General features: G+C 36.5%; 1 protein-coding gene across 2 annotated transcripts in view; it reads right to left on the bottom strand.

The window, feature by feature from the left end:
- Positions 1–1173: 1173 nt before the first annotated feature.
- GABRA1 (gamma-aminobutyric acid type A receptor subunit alpha1) overlaps positions 1174–19299 on the bottom strand; it is a 54922-nt gene continuing 36796 nt past the window's right edge. For both annotated transcript variants that reach the window (XM_004450562.4, XM_058281859.1), the window contains exons 7-10: positions 16643–16786; positions 7387–7539; positions 5488–5690; positions 1174–4026 (exon numbers count right to left, since the gene is read on the bottom strand). In XM_004450562.4, coding sequence (XP_004450619.3) covers positions 3715–4026; positions 5488–5690; positions 7387–7539; positions 16643–16786 — 812 coding nt within the window. In that variant the 3' untranslated portion in view covers positions 1174–3714. The remainder of the gene's footprint in view (positions 4027–5487; positions 5691–7386; positions 7540–16642; positions 16787–19299) is intronic.

Genomic DNA, 19299 nt, shown 5'->3' with positions numbered 1-19299 from the left:
ATACTAATACATTTATCAGTAGTTGGTATTTCTCATACAGTATTTTAACTTTAGATTCATCCCTATTCTCTAAGACATTATGTACCTCCTAAAGGTACTTTGTCATATCCATCTCTGTATTCTCAGTACTTACTACAGTAGCTGAAGGATTCTGAGAGATTGCAAGTGTTCAGGCAATGGTTAAAATGTGAACAACTCATAGAGATGTTATTAGCTCCCAGTTTTCCTAACTCCTGATCCAGGACCATTTCAATTCTTTCTTATAATTCAAGTTGCAGCTTATACAATATTAGTTTCTACAAATCCACTTCACCAATCTTATGAAAAGGGACAAACTGTCCCTCTTATGTATCTCTTAGCATTATCATACCATTTATATTCTTATCTTTGATTTTCTGTCTTCCTTTCGCCAGTACTGTGATTTTCATAAAGAAAGAGGCCATGAAATATTCATCTTCACATCCCCATCATCAAGTACCTTACTTAACAAAGAACATATATCTTCTTCGGAAGATATATATTTTATTTGTTAAAATTTACTTTGTTTCTCCATGATGATCCTCTGACATGGAAATATTTTGGTTCAGGGGTCTAGTCATAGAAATTAGATAAAATCTTAAACCTAACACTGAAAGAATTTTTCAGATTTCTTTCAAATGACTATAAATATTCTGTAGTTTGATCTTACTTTGTGCTTATAGAAACATTAAGGAATGTTACAGAAGAAAATTCTAAGTATTAACAATGCAGTGCAATAGTTTTTAACATTGGCTACTTGTTTAAGTCACCTGTAAGCTTTTCAAACTAAAATGCTCATATTTCTCCCACAGAAAGCTGGAAGTAGATCAGAAAATGAATTTGCTATATTAACAACAGAGGTAAACAAACTCCATTTTCATGTCAGCATTTTGATTCTATCATTTGTTTAAAAATTTTTAAGTTAATGCTTTCTTATTAACACCAATACCAGGTATTGAATAAATTTCTCTTTTTAAAGTGACTTCTAAAAACTCAGAGTTTGGGATCATACTACTGATACAACTGCAGAGATCTTCTGAGTGGCCTAGAATCCTGCTGTACTTGCCACTTTTTGGTGCTTCTAACCTGAAAATTGTTTAAAAGAAAGCAATGGAAGGTCCTGCTGATAATATGAAAAGAGAGTCAAGCATTGCATTTTGTTATTGAATAACATTAGCTTTATTATTATAATAGAGTACATTATGACATAAAATTAAGAGCTTTTGCTAAACTCTATAAAGCAACACATGCATCTGCCATAAACAACCTTGACTCATGTTAGTTTTTATTGCCACTTCACTGCACTAAGGTGCAATAAACATTCAGTGTCATCTTTTAAAAAATTTTCCTGGGAGTAAACAGGAACTCTCCTTTATAAGAGTGTATCTTTATTTTCAAGGAAGACTTAACTAGTATTACATGGTTTAGCAAAGCACTGTAGAAAAGCTACATAGAATAATCTGTCTTTGATAAACTGTGCAATCAATTTATACAATAGGATACTACCCACATGTACTAACAAACTAAAAAATGATAGAAATGCAGTCATTGCATAGCAGAAAGCAGACTAATAAGAAATATTCACATCTAATGTGTAACATACAGACCAAAAATTATCCATGAGGAGACTGGAAGATAAAATGCCCTCAGTAAACACAATAGTTTAATGCCGAAAAATAACAAGATAAACAGCAACACAGAAGTTAGAGCATATTTTATTTTATTTTCTATACAGAGTATCTACACATGATAATGAATGATGAAACATCCTTGGCTCAGCCTTTTTTGGCTTACCTCATTAAATGTAGACAGGGCCAAATCAAACAATAAAGCACATTTAAAAAGAAAACCACAATTTGTTTAAAGAAACACAAATGGCATATTTTCCTACATCATTGAAGAGCAGCTTTTTGTGGAAAAAAAAATGAAACACTGCTCAAAACTTGGGTATGCATCCAACTATCTCATTGGACAATTATGCCAAAAGATTTAGGTTGTAGTATTTTAGACTATGGCCTGTTGGTTCTGGATGCTAAATCTAAATACCTGTGAAACTCTATCAGATAAAAGAAGACTTCAAAAACTCCTTCTGCATAAATATTTTATCTCTAAACTTCTGGGCAGTAATGGAACAGACTAGAATTTGTCATGAAGAATAGCAATGAACCTCTTGTGTTTAAAGCCCTTACATAGTATCCTTACAAATATATTGCTACAGTATAAATGAAGGGTAATATTACTCAATAAAAGCTATTTCCTGTACAATCTTTAATGTGTTTTTATATTTAATGCTACATATGTTAACACTTATTGAAACAGTTGGTATCAGCAAGTATAGCAGTAATATACAGTTGATTTTCTAGCTCCAACTAATGCTTTTCCAATTTTTTTTATATACAATAACTTAAAATAGAGAAATGCAGAATGACTTGAGCAGAGAGCAACTGATCTACTGTATTCTGGACAACAGTTTGAAATTATAGTTTCTCTACATTAGCGGACATCATACCCATATATTTAAACTTCCATTCGATTCTTATGGGCTGTTCTGTTCTTAAATGCAGGCTCTAAATGCATTGCTGCAGCATTTATCAACACTCTACAGCTAAGAACAGTGAGTCCTACACAGTATTTTAAGAGCGCAACTTTTAAAAAAAGATAAAAATGTACAATCTCATGCTGTATATTTACATACATAATTTATATAGTCTAGTTTGTTTGCTAGTCATAAATTTCAATCTAAAGCTTTTAATGCACTGTTATATAAAATAATACATTCAACAATTCTAGACCTTGCAAAATATTTCACCCCTCTGAAAATATCTTCACAATGAGAATCAAGTGGTTTTTAGACCCATGTGCTATCTGGAAATAGATACAGTGGGAAAGGGAATATATTTTTAATTTTTTACTTAATTTTTTTAAAGTTTCTATTTCATGTATGTCTCTGTTAAAATGATTCGTCATTGAATCTAGTGGTAAAAGCTCAGATAATAGTGAAGTAGCCTATTGAAAACATTCCTCTCCACTGTTATTAAATGTGCTACAGTGATGAACTGCACCTTTGCATATGAAGTGTCTATGAATTTTAAAATAGCATTTAGCAATACAATAATGGTATTAGCCATATTTAAAAAAGAGAAAGAGTCGGGAGTTTTAGCTTTGGGGGCAAAATGTTAAAGTCTGACATCTTTTTAAAGAACAAAACAAAAATGTAAGCACAAAGTAGTTTGTGCCATAAAGACAGATACTTTTCTTTTTCATTAAACATGTATAATGTATTCTTTTAACACCTTCATGTAAAAATACTTTGGACATATACAGTATCATTTTTAGAATATGTGGAAGTATGTATCTACAAATGAGCTGGGGTTCTAGTAAGTTTTATTTTTCCTCTACTTTTCTTCATTTCCTTGGGCCCTCTTTCCTCTCCTTTCCTATACCTTTCATCTGTCTCCTTCTGCTGTGGTGCTGCTCTCTTGCTCCCTCTCCCAGAAGCCTGTCTTCCAGCTGGACATTCTGCTCTGCTCTGGACTGCCAGACAGGGGTCTCTGGATCTTGTGTGAATTATGGGAATAAGGAAACCTTCAAATTCTTTAAGACAGAGGCAATAAAGCAGATGGGAATTGCTGCACTGAGAACAGAAAGGAATTCCCAATGCAGAGGACTGACTCAACGGAATGGGACTGGAAGGATCTATTGATGTGGTGTGGGGGCTTTTAGTTGAGGCTCTCGGTTTAAATACGTAGCCCAATAGACTAAGTTAAAGATTCCAAATAGCAGTGGGAAGGCTATTCTTGACAGTCGATCTATTTTGCTGACACTGTTAAAGGTTTTCTTGGGTTCTGGTGGTTTTGTTTCAGGCTTGACTTCTTTGGGTTCTATGGTCGCACTTTTAGCAATGGTTGCTAAGCCAGGGTCACCCCTGGCCAAATTAGGGGTATAACTGGTTGCTGTTGGAGCATAAGTGTTGTTTTTCTTAATGAGAGGATCCTTCACTTTCTTTGGCTGTAGAAGAAAACAGTAAAGCATTTTGTTTAGTAAATTACAGGAAGCGAGGTTGTAAATTGCAGAGCAAAGTGACTCAGTTTGGAACTGCACTTTATTTTAAATCTAAGAAATCAATTTAAAACTATATTATTGGGATAAATTGAAAATACAGACAGTCTTTTCTAGCTCCTTCCACTTCTTTTATCTAGTCTGGCCTTGGAACTTTACAAAATAATGCTGTTCAAAGGAACCTGGTCTTAAAAGGAATTACATCCTCAGCCCTAACCTTCCTGGAACTTGTGAAAAAGCTTGAAACAGAATCCTGAATGACCAGAGACCTTGTGCAAGGAGAGGTCTGCCTGACAGTCAACATCACAGCCCCAGACAAGTGAGAGAGACCATCTAGTACCCTCTCCTGGATGCAGCCTCTAGATGACTGCAGCCCTGTGACTGAGCCTCGTCAGACTAACAGACCATGCCAGGCTGTTCCCAGACCAAGAGGCAGAAACACGGGCAAGTAATGGGTTGTCGCTGCACGTCGTTAAGCTTTGGGTGGCTTGTTTCTTAGCAGTAAATTGCTAAGACAATTATTATTTGCTCCTTCTCACCAGGTATCAAGTGGGCACATTATAAAAGTGGGGCTATTCAGTGTATTTAATCTGGTGGTTCAATATTTCAAAAGACTTGTAATCTATGGAACAGAATTTGAGAAAAGCTTCTCTAAAGTGACTCTTCCCAGATGACTTCCAGAAATCTTGAAAGCTCATTGTCTGACTTTGTGCCCCTTACCAGCAGCCCAATGCTCACTGGAATTTTAATATTTTTTCCCCTTCCAAGCCCAGAAATAGAAATATCCTTCAGAAATGTGACTTAACATCCACACTATAAAATAGGTCCTAATGGAGGGAAGCGGCACTATTCTGTACTTGATCATTTACTGCAATGAGGAATTTCTCTGTGGTGTAGTGTGTTGCCATCCCTGAGGCCAATCTCTACTTTGAAAAGAGAAAATGTGTTTCCTTCCCTTAACTTCACTGGAAATTGAAGAGAATGTGTTTTGGAAACACAGTTCAACTGAGGTATTACAATGATAATATTTATGACTAACATGATTAAGCTCAGAAAACAACCATTATTAAAAATGCAATGGATCTGGTAAGTTTATTTGCTCCTCATTTGCTCAAACTTCCCAAGTCCATGGAGACCAAAGGATAGCATGTTTGAATAGAAATGTTTACTTTAGTATCTCTTCTTTATTCCTCTCCTCTACTTGGCACATCTATTTCACGCAAATAATCTCTCCCTTTAGCCATAACAAAACCATCATATTGTCTAGTCATTTATGACATCAGGAAAAAAGAATCCATATTAACTCATCCCTGCAGGCTTCATCCAATCCCCTGGGCCCAAATGTTCCAGCTCATTGGTTTAGGGAATGAATAATGGTGACAAACATCACAGAGCCACTGAAGCATTTACCTTTTCTGGAACCACACTTTTGCCGTCCCATGCATAACCTCTCTTGGTGAAATAATTCACTGTGGCAAACTCAATGAGAGCTGAGAACACAAAGGCATAGCACACTGCAATAAACCAATCCATGGCTGTAGCATATGCCACCTTAGGGAGGGAATTTCTGGCACTGATACTCAAAGTTGTCATGGTGAGCACAGTTGTTACTCCTGCAAAGAAAGAAATTAAATGAGTATGCAGATTTCATACCACAAAATTTAATATTTGAGGCCAGTCTATTTGCCCAAAGGGAAATTGACAGTATGTGTACAGAATGTGGTTTCTATTTGATTCCATTTGGCTTGGGCTGGATGAGTCTTAATCCCAGTGTAATTAGTTTATGACTCATGGTAGTCCACACGGGAGGAGAAATCTTGGAAGAATAAACTGCTCTGCTATTTAGGAACTATTAAGAAGATAGTGGACCCCCCCCCCCCCCTTGGAATGGGGAGCTCAAACATGGTGTCTTGGATAGGAAAGGAGAAAAATATTCCTCACTCTCCTCAACTCTTTAAAATAGAAATTTTAGATGTTCTCAGCTGCTGATGCATGAGAAATTCCTAAAGCCTCAGGTCTGTTTAATATTCTATCTGTATATTCCAAATGAATAAACCAAGAAGTCATTGATGAGAATTGAATTACCTGAGGGTAATAAATTGTCACTTTATTAAATTTTCTTATACTATTTTACCCTATTCTAAAGTGCTACTCTTTTGAAGAATTTTCTGGGACATGTAATATATATATTTGTATATAAAATATATGATATATATGCATATAGTAAAAAATAGCTTTATGTAACTTGCTTGAGACCACACCATTCAGTGATAAAACCAAAATTTGAGTACAAGTTTGTCAGAGTCAAAATTCCATGATCTTTCCTTTTTGCTAATGTTGCCTCATCTTCCTTATTCTACAAGTCATTTTCTACTGATTCAAATTAGCTGTATTCAAAGCAGATTTTCAAATCAGACTTGTTTACTTAAATAATCATATGAGTTCGTATGTGAACGATAACCATTAATGTGATCACTTAACCTACTATATATAATTCACTGAACTACATACAGAAGTACAATGCTGTAAGTTTCCTTTTAAGGCATTTGGAAGCATAGGAAAAATAATTCACAATAATCTTTCAGTGGTGCATCAGGCTACACTGGGTGGAAAGATTCTTGACCTTTTCAAATGACAAGTCCCAATCTCACCACTTATTAGCTGTGTGGCTGTGGGTACATCAGTTAACCTCTAGGGAACTCAGTCTCATCTGTAAAAGGTATGATTTGGATTTGTCTATTCCACTACTGAAATTCTAGGAGAGGGAAATTTCTGCCCAGCCATTCACAGGATTGTTGTTAGGATTAAATGATATAATATGTGAAAACACCTTAAAAATGATAAAGAAATTATTGCAGTGGAAGATATTGCCATCCCATGCTTCTAAAACTCACAGTTATAATTCCCCCTGTTGATTATTATTAGAAAATCATCTAGCATCTGTATTCAAGTAGCCAATTGCTCTAAAACTGATTTATCCAATGTTCTCCAGGATTCCATGGATTCCAAGGTAGATAATCTTTGCAACTTCGTTAGAAAGTGATAGGATTAAGAACACTCAGTGTGAGATTTTTGTTAAATCAAATTTTAGATACATGGTAAAAATTATAGGAAATAGACTTACTTAGAGCTTTGGGGATGTTACAGAAAGTTCTGGGGCATATATTACATACTTTTTAAATTATTTAAGGAATGCTGCACTGAGTTCAGATTCACATGTATAATCACTTTCATTGTATTTGCAATCGTATAGATATGCTATAACTTGCCCCTCCATATTCTTGTTTGCATGTGTTGATTTGCACTTACCAAAGACAGTTCTTGCTGGTACGGATTCTCTGTTGAGCCAGAAAGAGACTTGGGAGAGAATAACTGTCATTATGCATGGCAGGTATGTTTGAATAACAAAATAGCCAATCTTTCTCTTCAAGTGGAAGTGAGTGGTCATAACAACATATTCTCCTGGAGGGTGAAACAGACAGAAAGGTTGAATAGTTTGACCTTGAAAAGACATTATCTCTGAGGTTTTCAGCAGCAGCAAAGGTTTCTGAGTTAGACACATCCTTTCCACATTGACACCTGTTTCCTGGAGAGAAACGCTTTTACGCAGAAGAGAAAGGAAGCACCTTTTCTATTTGCCAAGGTGAATGTGAGGATGAGATGGTAATCCTAAATTCTCACCCACGTTCTCATGGGCCGAGTCCTGTGCATCACTAATGTAAGGGATACTTTTGAAAATATATTTACAGACTGGCTTTGCTGCCTGTGAAAGCACTGTGCTAGATCCTGATGGCACACCTCAATGGATCAGAAGCAGAACAGATCCCCAGTGTGTCCATCGCAGGACAGTTTCAAGATGTCTCATGAAGGAGCTTTGGTGTACAAGTCAGGACACCTGAATGCTAGCCTCTGGTGTGAATCACTTAGCTTGGTCTGATCTGCAAAATGAGGAGTATGGGCTGGAATCCAGTGCTTCTCAAAATTTACATTGGAGAACACCTTTGTGAGAATCACCTAGGACATTTTTGAAACATGCAGTTCTTTGGGTTTCACCTAGATACGTTAACGATCTTTGTGGTGGGGCCTGGGAAATCTGTGTGCATAATCAGCTTTTGAGCATGTCCCAATGCCTAGCCTGGTCTGGGAACGAAGAGACTAGCTAAGAGTGCTCCAAGGTCCTTCTACCCTTTAAATTCTGACTTCAGAGGCACCAAGCAATTGAGAACACAAACTGCATTGTGGGAAGGTTTGTAATTTGTGGTTGTTGATGTTAGGCTTTCTCAATTACAATTCCTGAAAATATTAGCCTTCTTCACTCAGAGCATATGCTTTCCTATCTGTAGGTCATTTGGAGAGAAACAGAACTGTTCTGGCTAATATAGCCTTCCTCTCTTTAGTAATTGCATTTCTCCACCTTTCTCCTTTGCTTCCAAACTTCTCCCTACTTGACTTGCCATTTTTACTCAGCCCATGAACGTCCAGCTTCAACTGCTATAATGTGACTAAAACTGCTGAATAATCTCCTTAACAAAAACCCTTTTCTCATTCTTCAAGCTGGCTGCTCACCTTCTATGCAGGCTTAAGTACTGAGAAATGCTGAATAACCCTACCTTCTTGATAGCACGCTCTTGATTCACATTCTCCTTGTATCACTTATTTTCAGTTTCTAGGGCTAATTCATTAGTTATTTCAATCAGAAATTATTTATTGAGTTCTTTCTCTCTGTCAGGCATTTCTCTTCCTCTTTCTGTAAAGTAAATGCAGGCATCCCTGGTATAATTCTGTTCTGAACTCTCTTCTGGATTATACCAGGGAGTTCTCAACCTCACCCCTGCCAAACCTATATCTGTTAAGTGACCTCACTGTCAATATCAAGACCTGTATTTACAAATGCCTACTAGGCATCTCAGATATTGATTCTGCACTCATGCCACCAACTGAATATGTTCAAATTTGACATTAGCTAACCTTTCCTAGCACACAGCCGTGTTGCTTCTCTACCTGTGACACTTTCATCTTTGTTTTCATTCAGTTTGAAAATCTAGGTTGCATCCTTGGATGGGCAGTGGTGCTCTGGAAAGAGCAAGGAAGGATTCATTTGATTATCACAATTTCAGTTTCACCTGTGAAGTATCTCCAGGTCTCTTTATCTTTATCTCAGGGTCACTGCCTTTATCTCCTTTGTAGATTTCTTACAATAATCTTTTAACTGTCATCTGTGCTTCTAGCCGCTAATTCCAATTTTCCCTAAATTTGATGTCAGAATGATTTTTTTAAAGTATGCATGTGATGATGCCACTCATTTTCTCAATTCAAATACCTTAATGGATCCCCATTACCTACATCAGGTTTTCTCAACCTCAGCACTATTGACATTTCGCATAAGATAGTTCTTTTGTGCTTAAAATTTATTGAAATATTTATCATTCATACATGAACATGCATAAATAATAACTATATAGTAAAATTTGTGAATTTGCAAAACAAACATGCATATCATCATACAAGGCTCCCATATATCTCCCTACCACCACCACCTGCATTGTTGTGAAACATTTGTTCTAAACTATGAAACAGCATCGTCAAAATAGTACTACTAAATATCTTATATTTGGTAAATTTTCCCTCAACCCACCTAATTATTAAGACCCTATATTAGTACTACATATTTGTTATTGTTCAGGAGAAAATATTATATTTGTCCTGTTAACCACACTGATGACCCACCACTGGATTCCCTCCACTATATAGTCCCACGCTTTGTACAGTCCATTCAAAGTGTATGCTCAGTAGCTCTCATTTTCATCACAGAGATATGCTGTCAATTTTAGAATGTTTTCATTACTCCAAGAGGAAAAAAACCCCATACCCCCTTATACTTCCATATTGTTGTCCCTTAGTATTGAAATAATATATGCTTGCCACTGCTGCAGAATATTACAATATTACTGTTAACTAGTGTCCATAAGTTACATTAGTTGTAATTTTCCCATCTATCACCATATTCTTGGCATTTTGTAAAAGAAAAGTGTTCTTATATTTATACTATTAACCACAATCTTCATCCACCACTGAAATTAGAAAGTTCTTTTTTGTAAGGGACCGTCATATACATTTGTGGGATATTTGGCAGGACTCCTGGCCTCTATTCTAGATTAAACTCTAGAATGGGGAGTATAAATACCAGGACTCAAATTAAGTTAATGTTGCATAAGAGTTTTAAAACTAATTGTAAGTCTTTTCTCAATTTTCTTCCCTATACTCCTCAATCAGAACTGGCAAGAATACTAGTAGTGGAAATGCATTCATTCAATACAGCAGAAAATCATCTGCAGCCATGTATGCATGCTTTCATTATAATTGTTATTCATTGATAACACCTGGCATTTATTGACACTTACTAAGTGTCAATAATATATTATAGATTCTTGTTTATCTTTCTGATAATATCTCATACTTCATATTTTAGTTATGTATGTGCTTTTATGCTTCCTACTAAATTGAAAAGTAATTGAGGAGAGGGTTGGTACTTTGAATCTAGCATGACTTTATGTGCCCTCAGTATACAACCGAGACCTGTGCTGGAAATGGATGCACTGAAGCTTCATGCCATTCTACCAGATTAAAATCCACTAGCATCTCTCCTTTGAAGGGCAAATAAACTGTTTACTAACTAGTAAATTAATTTTTATTTTCTGTATATGCCTCTGGTCATGGACATATATACATATATTCTTCAAGTGTCTTTAAGGGCATTTGAAAAAGAAAGAAGTAAAAGAAAATTTGAGAAAAATACAGATACCAGTGTCTCCAGGACTCTGCTATCCCTGTTCCATGTACCCTCCAATGCTTGCGCATTGTCATTCCTAACAATGCACGCAATCGTGGCCTGCAAATATCACCATCTCAAATGAAACAAGAATAAAAGGACCTTTCATATAATGTCAGAAAGATGAGTGTCTCTCTATCTTCCATTATCATCTTTTGTTGTTTGCAGTGTGACATTTTGGGAAGTTTCCCAAAGAATATGACTTTGGTAGATCTGAAGAGTTATTACTTGGCATTATTTATATATTTTATAAACCTTTCCTCTCTAACAGATTAAATAAAAAATAGGAGGACTTCAAATTTTTGAGCTATCTTCTTGAATTAAAAAAACCTAAAAGTATTATTACAAATTTTAAACAAGTAAAGGAAAAGACAGTGACATCATAGTCCATATTGTAATAGTTTAAAAATGAAAGAAAAACACAACAAAAATCAGACTACTGAATAGGATTGAAGGAGTATGTCTAGACATCAAGTACTTATGCACTAAGCAACTGAAATGTTTTTTTTTTTTCCTACAATTCAACAATCTAGAAGAAAAATAGTTCAAATACTCTTGTGCCTCATCTAGGCCTCAGGGAAGCTTATACATTAGAGGTAACAATATTTCTGGTATATTACAATATAAAATTAAGAAGAGTGGATGAAGAAAGTAGGGATATAAGTTTGTGAAACAACACGGAGGGTTTCTTTTTTAGACCTGGGATTTTACCTTTGCTTTCTTAAATGTTACCTACTTGAAGGCAAACGTCTTAGTTAAATTCATTTGGATTCAGATTCCTTATTTGGCCAAATGAATGGATAGTATGTATGTATTTATTTATTTTAGAAGGTATTGTGGATTGAAACCAAGACCTCACATGTGTGAAGAAGGTGCTCAACCACTGAGCTAAATCTGCTCTGCTGAAATGGTAATATTTAACATAATTATTCCCTGAAATGCCCTGCTAATAAAATGTACAAGAGATGTGAAAATTCTTTTAAGAAATCAGTTTTGTGCAGATTTAGATTATAAATTAAGAAAAGATAGAATTGCATTTGCTCTACAGTTCAGGAAATCATGCAGCCATGCATTTAACAAGATCATAATGAATATTAACAGTATGTAAAGTTATCATTTTCTATCCAAGTTTCCTAAAACATGGTATTCTCATGAACAGTTTCAATGCATTCAAAATATTATTGAAAAAGGAGGTGATATTTAATATCAAAGAGTAGTAAACCAGCAGGAAGGTGATGAATGTGATAAGTCTACCCCATTTGCCCTCCCTGGACCTGTTTCTTCATTCAAAAAAAGCTGAACAGATCACAAATGAACTCTTTTGTTCCAACTTTAACAGACTATGGTTATAATTATGTGTATTAAACCCCTTAATTGGGTGGCCTGGGGCCCCTCTGATGAATGGTGATGACCACGGTAGCTTCATGGTCAGGTGAGAGGAAAGATAGTTTCTTTCCTCATTCATTTGGAACCTGCAGGGTCATTCCTAAATCAACTCGTCAAGAGAATAATCTGTCTCTAAGAAAGAGGATCCCATAATTTCCTTGGTCATTTGCCTTAAGGATTAAAAATAATCATTTGTAAAGAAGAGACACTGTTAACAAACTAACCCAGTTAATTATGGAGACCTTCCAAGTCATCATCATATGCTTTAAAAAACAGTGCATATTATATATTCCTTATTATTGTCTGGCTCTTGATCTTCTTATGCCTAATGACTAATTTTAATTTTTTTTACTTCTGTGTATGTCATATCTTCACTTCCTTTAATCACTGTTGTCATTTTTGCATGTGCCCTCCTTAAAGAGTTACATAGGAAGCACGATACGGTGTGTTGAAAAGAGACAGAGGGTCAGGTTTAGGGTAGGAGTAGAGTTCCAACCTGCCTTCCCTGATACCCCAAGCAGAAATGGCCTGTTCCCCACCTAGGCCATCATGTAGCTCTCTTTTACTATCACAAATGCTATTATGAATCATATTTCTTAACATTTGTGGCATAGATTTTATGTGCTAGTTATTCAGCTGAGCAGTTTCTTATTTCAATCTCAGTAGTTTATGAAGTAGATATTCTTATTATCTCTAAATAACACATGAGAAAAAAATAAACAGAGATTTAAAGACTTCCCAAAAATCATGTGATTAATAAAAGGCTTTCCTTTTATCAATCTTTCAACCCCTTTCAAACCTCACGGGGTAAGTCCTCAGTCCACACTGTTAACCACGATGTTGCACTGCGCTCCACTACTGCATTTTCACACTTGTCTGTCTTTCCTGTTATGTCATGTGGTTGAGAGAACGTACTTTACAGCAAGACTACCCAGATTTAAATCCCCGCTCTGCCACCTCCCAGCTATGTGACCTTGGAGAAACTGTTAAGCTTCTTGGGTCCTCAGTCATATCCTATCTGTAAAATGGGAATAAGACTACCTATAACCTAGGATCCCTATGCAGATTAGATGTGAGGGCTAGAGCAGTGCCAGTACATGTTATCACGCCCCCATGACTTGCTTGATGGTGGGAGATATGTGTCTAGAATTGCCCTTCCCAAGCCCCAGATACAGTATCAGACTCAGAAAACCAGCAAATGACTGAAGGAATAAGTGATCAAAAGAAAGACTAAGAGAGAATTATTCTGCATTGGAAAGCTAGCTGAATTTACCTTTCCTGTGTGCTTTTAATGGATTTGCTTTTCTGGGTGAATGAGTGAACTTCCAAACAAGGCCCACCTTATTTTCTGCCCCTAAATCTCACTTCAAGGAAGGAATTGTGCCTCTAGTGTTTGCACTGCATTCCGAAATAGAAATATTGGGTTAGTATCCCCATCTTTCACATGTTATTGAATTGATCTAGAGATTTCTGATCTGAAAGAAGCCACTGGTAGTGTCTGAAAGTGTGCACACACGTGAGTGTTGGTGGCAAGCAGGTGGAGTAACACTTCAGCTTCTAAGAGTTGATCTGAGTTAATTGATTCCCCGGGAAGAATTTTAAGGAGCGATAGGTGCTGTTTCACTGATCACTCTCAATGTGTGTGTCCTCTCCTGCTATCATTCTCTCATCTTCTGGCAGACACAGGGAGGTAATAGCACTCAGTCTCCTTTCTCTTAGTGTTTCAGGCACCACAAAGGGATATGAAATATTCTGTCAGAGACTTTACACAAAGATCTTTGTTTCTTCCCACTGAAATCTATTAAGGTGGACTCCGATGGGCTAAAGTGGGCCTAAAGGAAGTGTAGTTCAGTCTCTCATTGTACCTAATGGAGTTAAAAATGTACATCACACTGAGTTCCCTTATTGTAGAATTCACTCATTATTCTCCCCGCCTTTAAGGTTTCTGCCTGTCCATTACGGGATTGTCAAGGGAAAGTTCTCATTTTGTGTTGGTAAACTTGCTGCTATAGCATTGCATGACTTCTAAATATCACAGCCTATGAGGTCCAGACAGCTTGGTGGCAATGGGTTAAGCCACTGCTCCCTCCCCATTATCCCCTTATTGTCTGTATAACTCATAAGTAGCTAGAACATAGACAGACTGAATCCTTAGGAAGCCATGGGTCAGAGAAGACTTCAAGGTTATTTGACTAAGCCACTCATTTTGCAGATAGGAACTGGAGCATAAACAAGTTTGCTATGGCATGGCCAAAGTCATCAGCACTAGAAACAGAATGGTGGCACTCCCACATTCCCACAAATAAGGTTTTTATCTACTTTACCACTGTATGTAAACTATTGCATTTGAATTATTTGTTTCCCTGGCATCCTCCAATTCCCACTCCCATAATAATAGATGGAGAGTTCTTTGTGGCTAAGGCCTGTATTATCACTTTGAGTGCCCTGAGCCTAGAACTGTGATTATTTGGTCCACTAATGAATATTGACTAAGAAAATGAAGTCAACTCTTTTTGCAGCATTCTTTCCTTCATTATCCTAGATTGGATTCTTTTTATTATTATTATTATTATTATTATTATTATTATTATTCCTTCATTCTAAATACTCATTGAGTACCTCTCACTGTATCACACAGTAAATGATACAGATAGAGAAGACAAACACAACTCCTGCCCTCACAAAATTATTAATCATAGCTCTTATCACCCATTTTCAAAATTAGTTTATGTGTTTGTCTCCACTTGAAATTTAATTCCATGAGGGCAAGATCTGTTCCTTGTCTATCACTGCATCTCTAGGGTCTACCACAATACCCATCTTATAATAGCTTTCAATTTTTAAAATGTAAATCCTGCTCAATTTAGTATGTTTTCCTTTTGGATATGTTATGTTGAGGAACATCCTCACCATTTTCCATTTTCTGGCATATTTTCAGGACTACAGCGGCAGCTATTAGGAGCAATTTTGAGCACCTATTACATAAAACTCTAATTGGTGTTTTTCTTTATCTCATCTTTAATGCAAAGTTACCATTTCCATTTCTTAGAAAAGGCTGAGGTTTAGGATTGGATAAATGACTTTCCCAAAGTCACAAAACTTCTAAGTTGCACAGCATCCAGCTTGAAGCCTCTACCTCTTTGTTTGCAAAGCTTAGGCCCTTTTGCCTGTGCCTCATATATTTCTAGTAAAAGCAAACCTGAGGAGGAACCATCTCCATTTTTCAAAACAAGAAAAAACATTTAAGCTTCCAGGATAGCTTTGGATGCCTTTAAGCTTCTTGCAAATAAAAAAAGATCCTACTAAGCAAAGCTTACTCACTAATCCCAGTCAGAGATGCCGGCCATTACTTGAAAGTTTGGATCCCAATATAAAGTTTGAAATCTAAGGAAGAAATCCTTCTGAGAAAAATAGCAACCCTTCTCGTATTTATTACTAAATTGTCTTTCTTTAGAAATCCTAAATTAAAGTGAATGAGAACCATTTAACTTTTTAAAGACTTCCTTAAAATGTATCATTGACCCTTTAAGTATTCAGTATGGAACATATTTTTAAATACTGGAATTTTGGCATAAGTTTTCCTAATTCCCAGAGGCTAAATTTTATTTATAATTATTTGGCCTTGTGATCATATTTCAATTACTCATAAATGGATACTTGCACAACCAAGTTCTTATTTTATACTTATCTAAGTATATCATTAGAGAATCAGCTACAACATTAAAAAGGATGCTACCCTCCTGCTGTACTTTTAATTCCAAAATGAAGTGATCAAGTATGTGGTCAGTTTTTATGGGCTTTAGCTGTAGGAAAATCTGTGGCTAAAGATATGAAGGGATTTGTACAAGGACTTGGCTTTTTGGCATCCTCCCTAAAATATTTTAATGACTGCTGCAATTCACCAAGATTCATTGAATCATGGCAATAAATGGAGCCTAGAAGATAGGCTCACATTAATAAGTTTTCTATTGCCAAAAATTGTGATAAGTGCTCTAATTTCTATGGCAATTGTGATAGATTTAATTTATTCCTTTCAGCAACCCTCTGAGATGACTACAATCAACTTGCAAGGTAGGTGGAGGAGTAAGGACCTAATACAGACATTTTCCCCAAGAGTTCACATTCTTAGCCCCTAGGCTATACTACTTGCACCAGTGTTTAATTTGCAAAGAAACTGAGGTCCAGGCATTAACTGATCTGCCCAAGTTCACAGGTCTACAGAGTTTACACTAGTTCCCAGATCACCTGATTCACGGTTCAATTTTTTTCTCTCTCTCTAGTTGTGTTACTGAAGGTTTCTCGCAAAATGTTTTTCTGCTTCTTCATATCCAGTAACCGAATGGCACTCACCTGTACTGGACTGAACAATTCCAGAGTCTACTGTTTGTCCAAGAAGATCATACTGGTTTAAGCGTGACCCATCTTCTGCTACAACCACTGAGCGTGCTGGCTCTCTGGTCCACTCATAAACCACTTCTGCTCTTGTATAAGCATCTAAAAGGAAAGAATGTGCTTTGTCATTTCACATCTACTAATTAGTTGGTATATTGTTATCAGTCTTGTATTTTCCTTCACATGGTTCAAGGAAGCAGGCTAGGAAGGAAAGCCCATTTCTCTTTGATGAGGAAAACGAAAGCATATTTTCATGATACACGAAGTCATCTGTTCTCTCTTCTAACAAATGACTATTAATCATCTGCAAAGTACAAAGTACTAGTCTGGAGACATAATGAACATAATGAACATAAACAAGATTCCCTGCCCTTGTGGAACATACATTGTAGTGGTGGGGCATGCAACAGGTAAGCAATTAAATGCATGATTTCAAGTAGTGATAAGTGCAATAAAGCTACATTCAAGAGAGTTAGGAGGTAGAGAATGAAGAGGGTGGGGTCCTATTTTAGGTAAGGAAAGTGATATTTAAACAGAGGCATGATGGAAACAAGGAAGTGAGTCATCTGGAGGTCCTGGGGAAGGGTTTGCTGGGCAGAGGAACTAACAAATTACTTTCTCTAACACAGGTCAAAGCTTGATATGTTTGAGGAAAATCAGGAACACCCGTGTGACAAGAGTGGAGTGAAAAATGAAATGTTAGCAGTAGTAGCTTGGGTCCAGATTATGTAGTAGCTTGGGTCCAGATTATGTCAAATCAAGGGAAGATCATGATAAATGTGAAAAGTAACAATGTAAATTTTGCTGCCCACCTATTTTCAAAGGAAACCTGATTTTACTTCCTTTTTATTCATTATATTTTTTTGTATTCCCTACCATGACGATTGTAATGATGATGATGTTACACCCTACAACTCCTTACTTCTCAAACAATTTTAGTTATCATGTCACTTTTTAAACTTGCTATTCTCCTACATAAGAGGTTAGGTTGAGTAGCTCACTGCATGCAGCTGCCAGCACAAATCCCCTACTCTTGTGGCAGGCTTAGGGTCCAGTACCTGGCTGGCTCCTACAGACAGAGAGGGATGTAGAAGTCCTCTTCCCCAAAAACAGGGATTAAGGGTTCATGGCCAAGCATGGACTGTGGCTTTTGATCAGCAAATTTGGATCACTGTGTTCTGGCTCTGAGCTGCTGTTTTACCCCTTCCTGGACAGAGCCATTATTTCAATCCCACTCCAGACATGGGTGGAGACAATGAAGGTCTGAAAACACAGTGCCTCCTTAAGGCAGCAGAAAGCAGATTGACAAAGAGGCTCATCTGCTGGATAGGCCAGGAAAGCACAGCCATTGTCAAAATGGCTTCTGTGGCCCTTTCATTGGTCCCTGGCCCTATTTTGTCTGGGAAATACTGACTTGGGAAAGTCCTCTCTGGGGTGTCTGTCCTCCCAAAATATTCCTTCCAGGTAAAAACAGCTAGGGACAACAAAAGGAATGTTAAAAACAATTAAAAACTTTTGTGCTTCAGGTGATTTTTGTCAAGAAAGTGAAAGGGCAACCTACTCAGTGTGAGAAGATATTTCAAAAGTACATATCTGAAAGGGTTTAATATCTAGAATATATAAAGAAATTCTACAATTCAACAATAAAACAATAAAAAGACAAACAATCCAGTTTAAAAATTGGTAAAAGGGGAGTGGTTGTAGCTCAGTGGTTAAGCACCTGCTCCCATGTACAAGATCCTGGGTTCAATACCTGGTACCTCCTTAAAAAAATAATAAAACTGACAAATATTGGAATGGAAATTTCTCCAAAGAGAAACTACAAATGGCCAAAAGCCACATGAAAAGATGTCCAACATCACTAGCTATTAGGGTAATGCAAATCAAAACTGCAATGATATCATTTCACATCTACTAGAATGGCTACTTAAAAAGCAAAACAGAAAATTGCAAGCATTGGAGAAGATTTAGGGAAATAGGAACACTCATTCACTGCTGGTGGGAATGTAAAATGGTGCAGCTGCTATGGAAGACAGTTTGGTGATTTCTCAGGAAACCAAGTATAGAATTTCCATATGATCTTGCAATCCCAGTACTAGGTATATACCCAGAAGAACTGAAATCAAGGACTCAAACAGACATTGTTCGATAATGTTCCTAGTGGCATTATTCACAATTGCCAAAAGACGGAAGCAACCCAAGTGTCCATCAAGCGATGAGTGGATAAACAAAATACATACGTACAAAAGAATATACATATGAGAGAATATTATTCAGTTGTAAGGAGTGAATTCTGATGCATGTGACAACATGGATGAACCTCGAGGACATAATGTTGAGTGAAATAAGCTGGTCAAAAATATACAAATATTGTATGATTTCTAAGATGAACTAATTAAAATAAGCAAACTCATAGAGCTAGAATCTAGAATATAAGTTATTGACAAAATGGGGATAGAGAATAGGGAGCTGATGTTTAATTTCTGCAGAATTTCTATTTAGGTTGATTGAAAATGAACAGTAGTGATGGTAGCACATTATTGTGAGTATAATTAACAGTGCTGAAAATTATGTTTGTGAATATGGCTGTAAGGGGATATTTTGGGTTGTGTAAT

This window comes from Dasypus novemcinctus, chromosome 2 (assembly GCF_030445035.2).
Source record: "Dasypus novemcinctus isolate mDasNov1 chromosome 2, mDasNov1.1.hap2, whole genome shotgun sequence".
NCBI lineage: Eukaryota > Metazoa > Chordata > Mammalia > Cingulata > Dasypodidae > Dasypus > Dasypus novemcinctus.
This window is presented reverse-complemented; position numbering and strand designations above follow the sequence as displayed.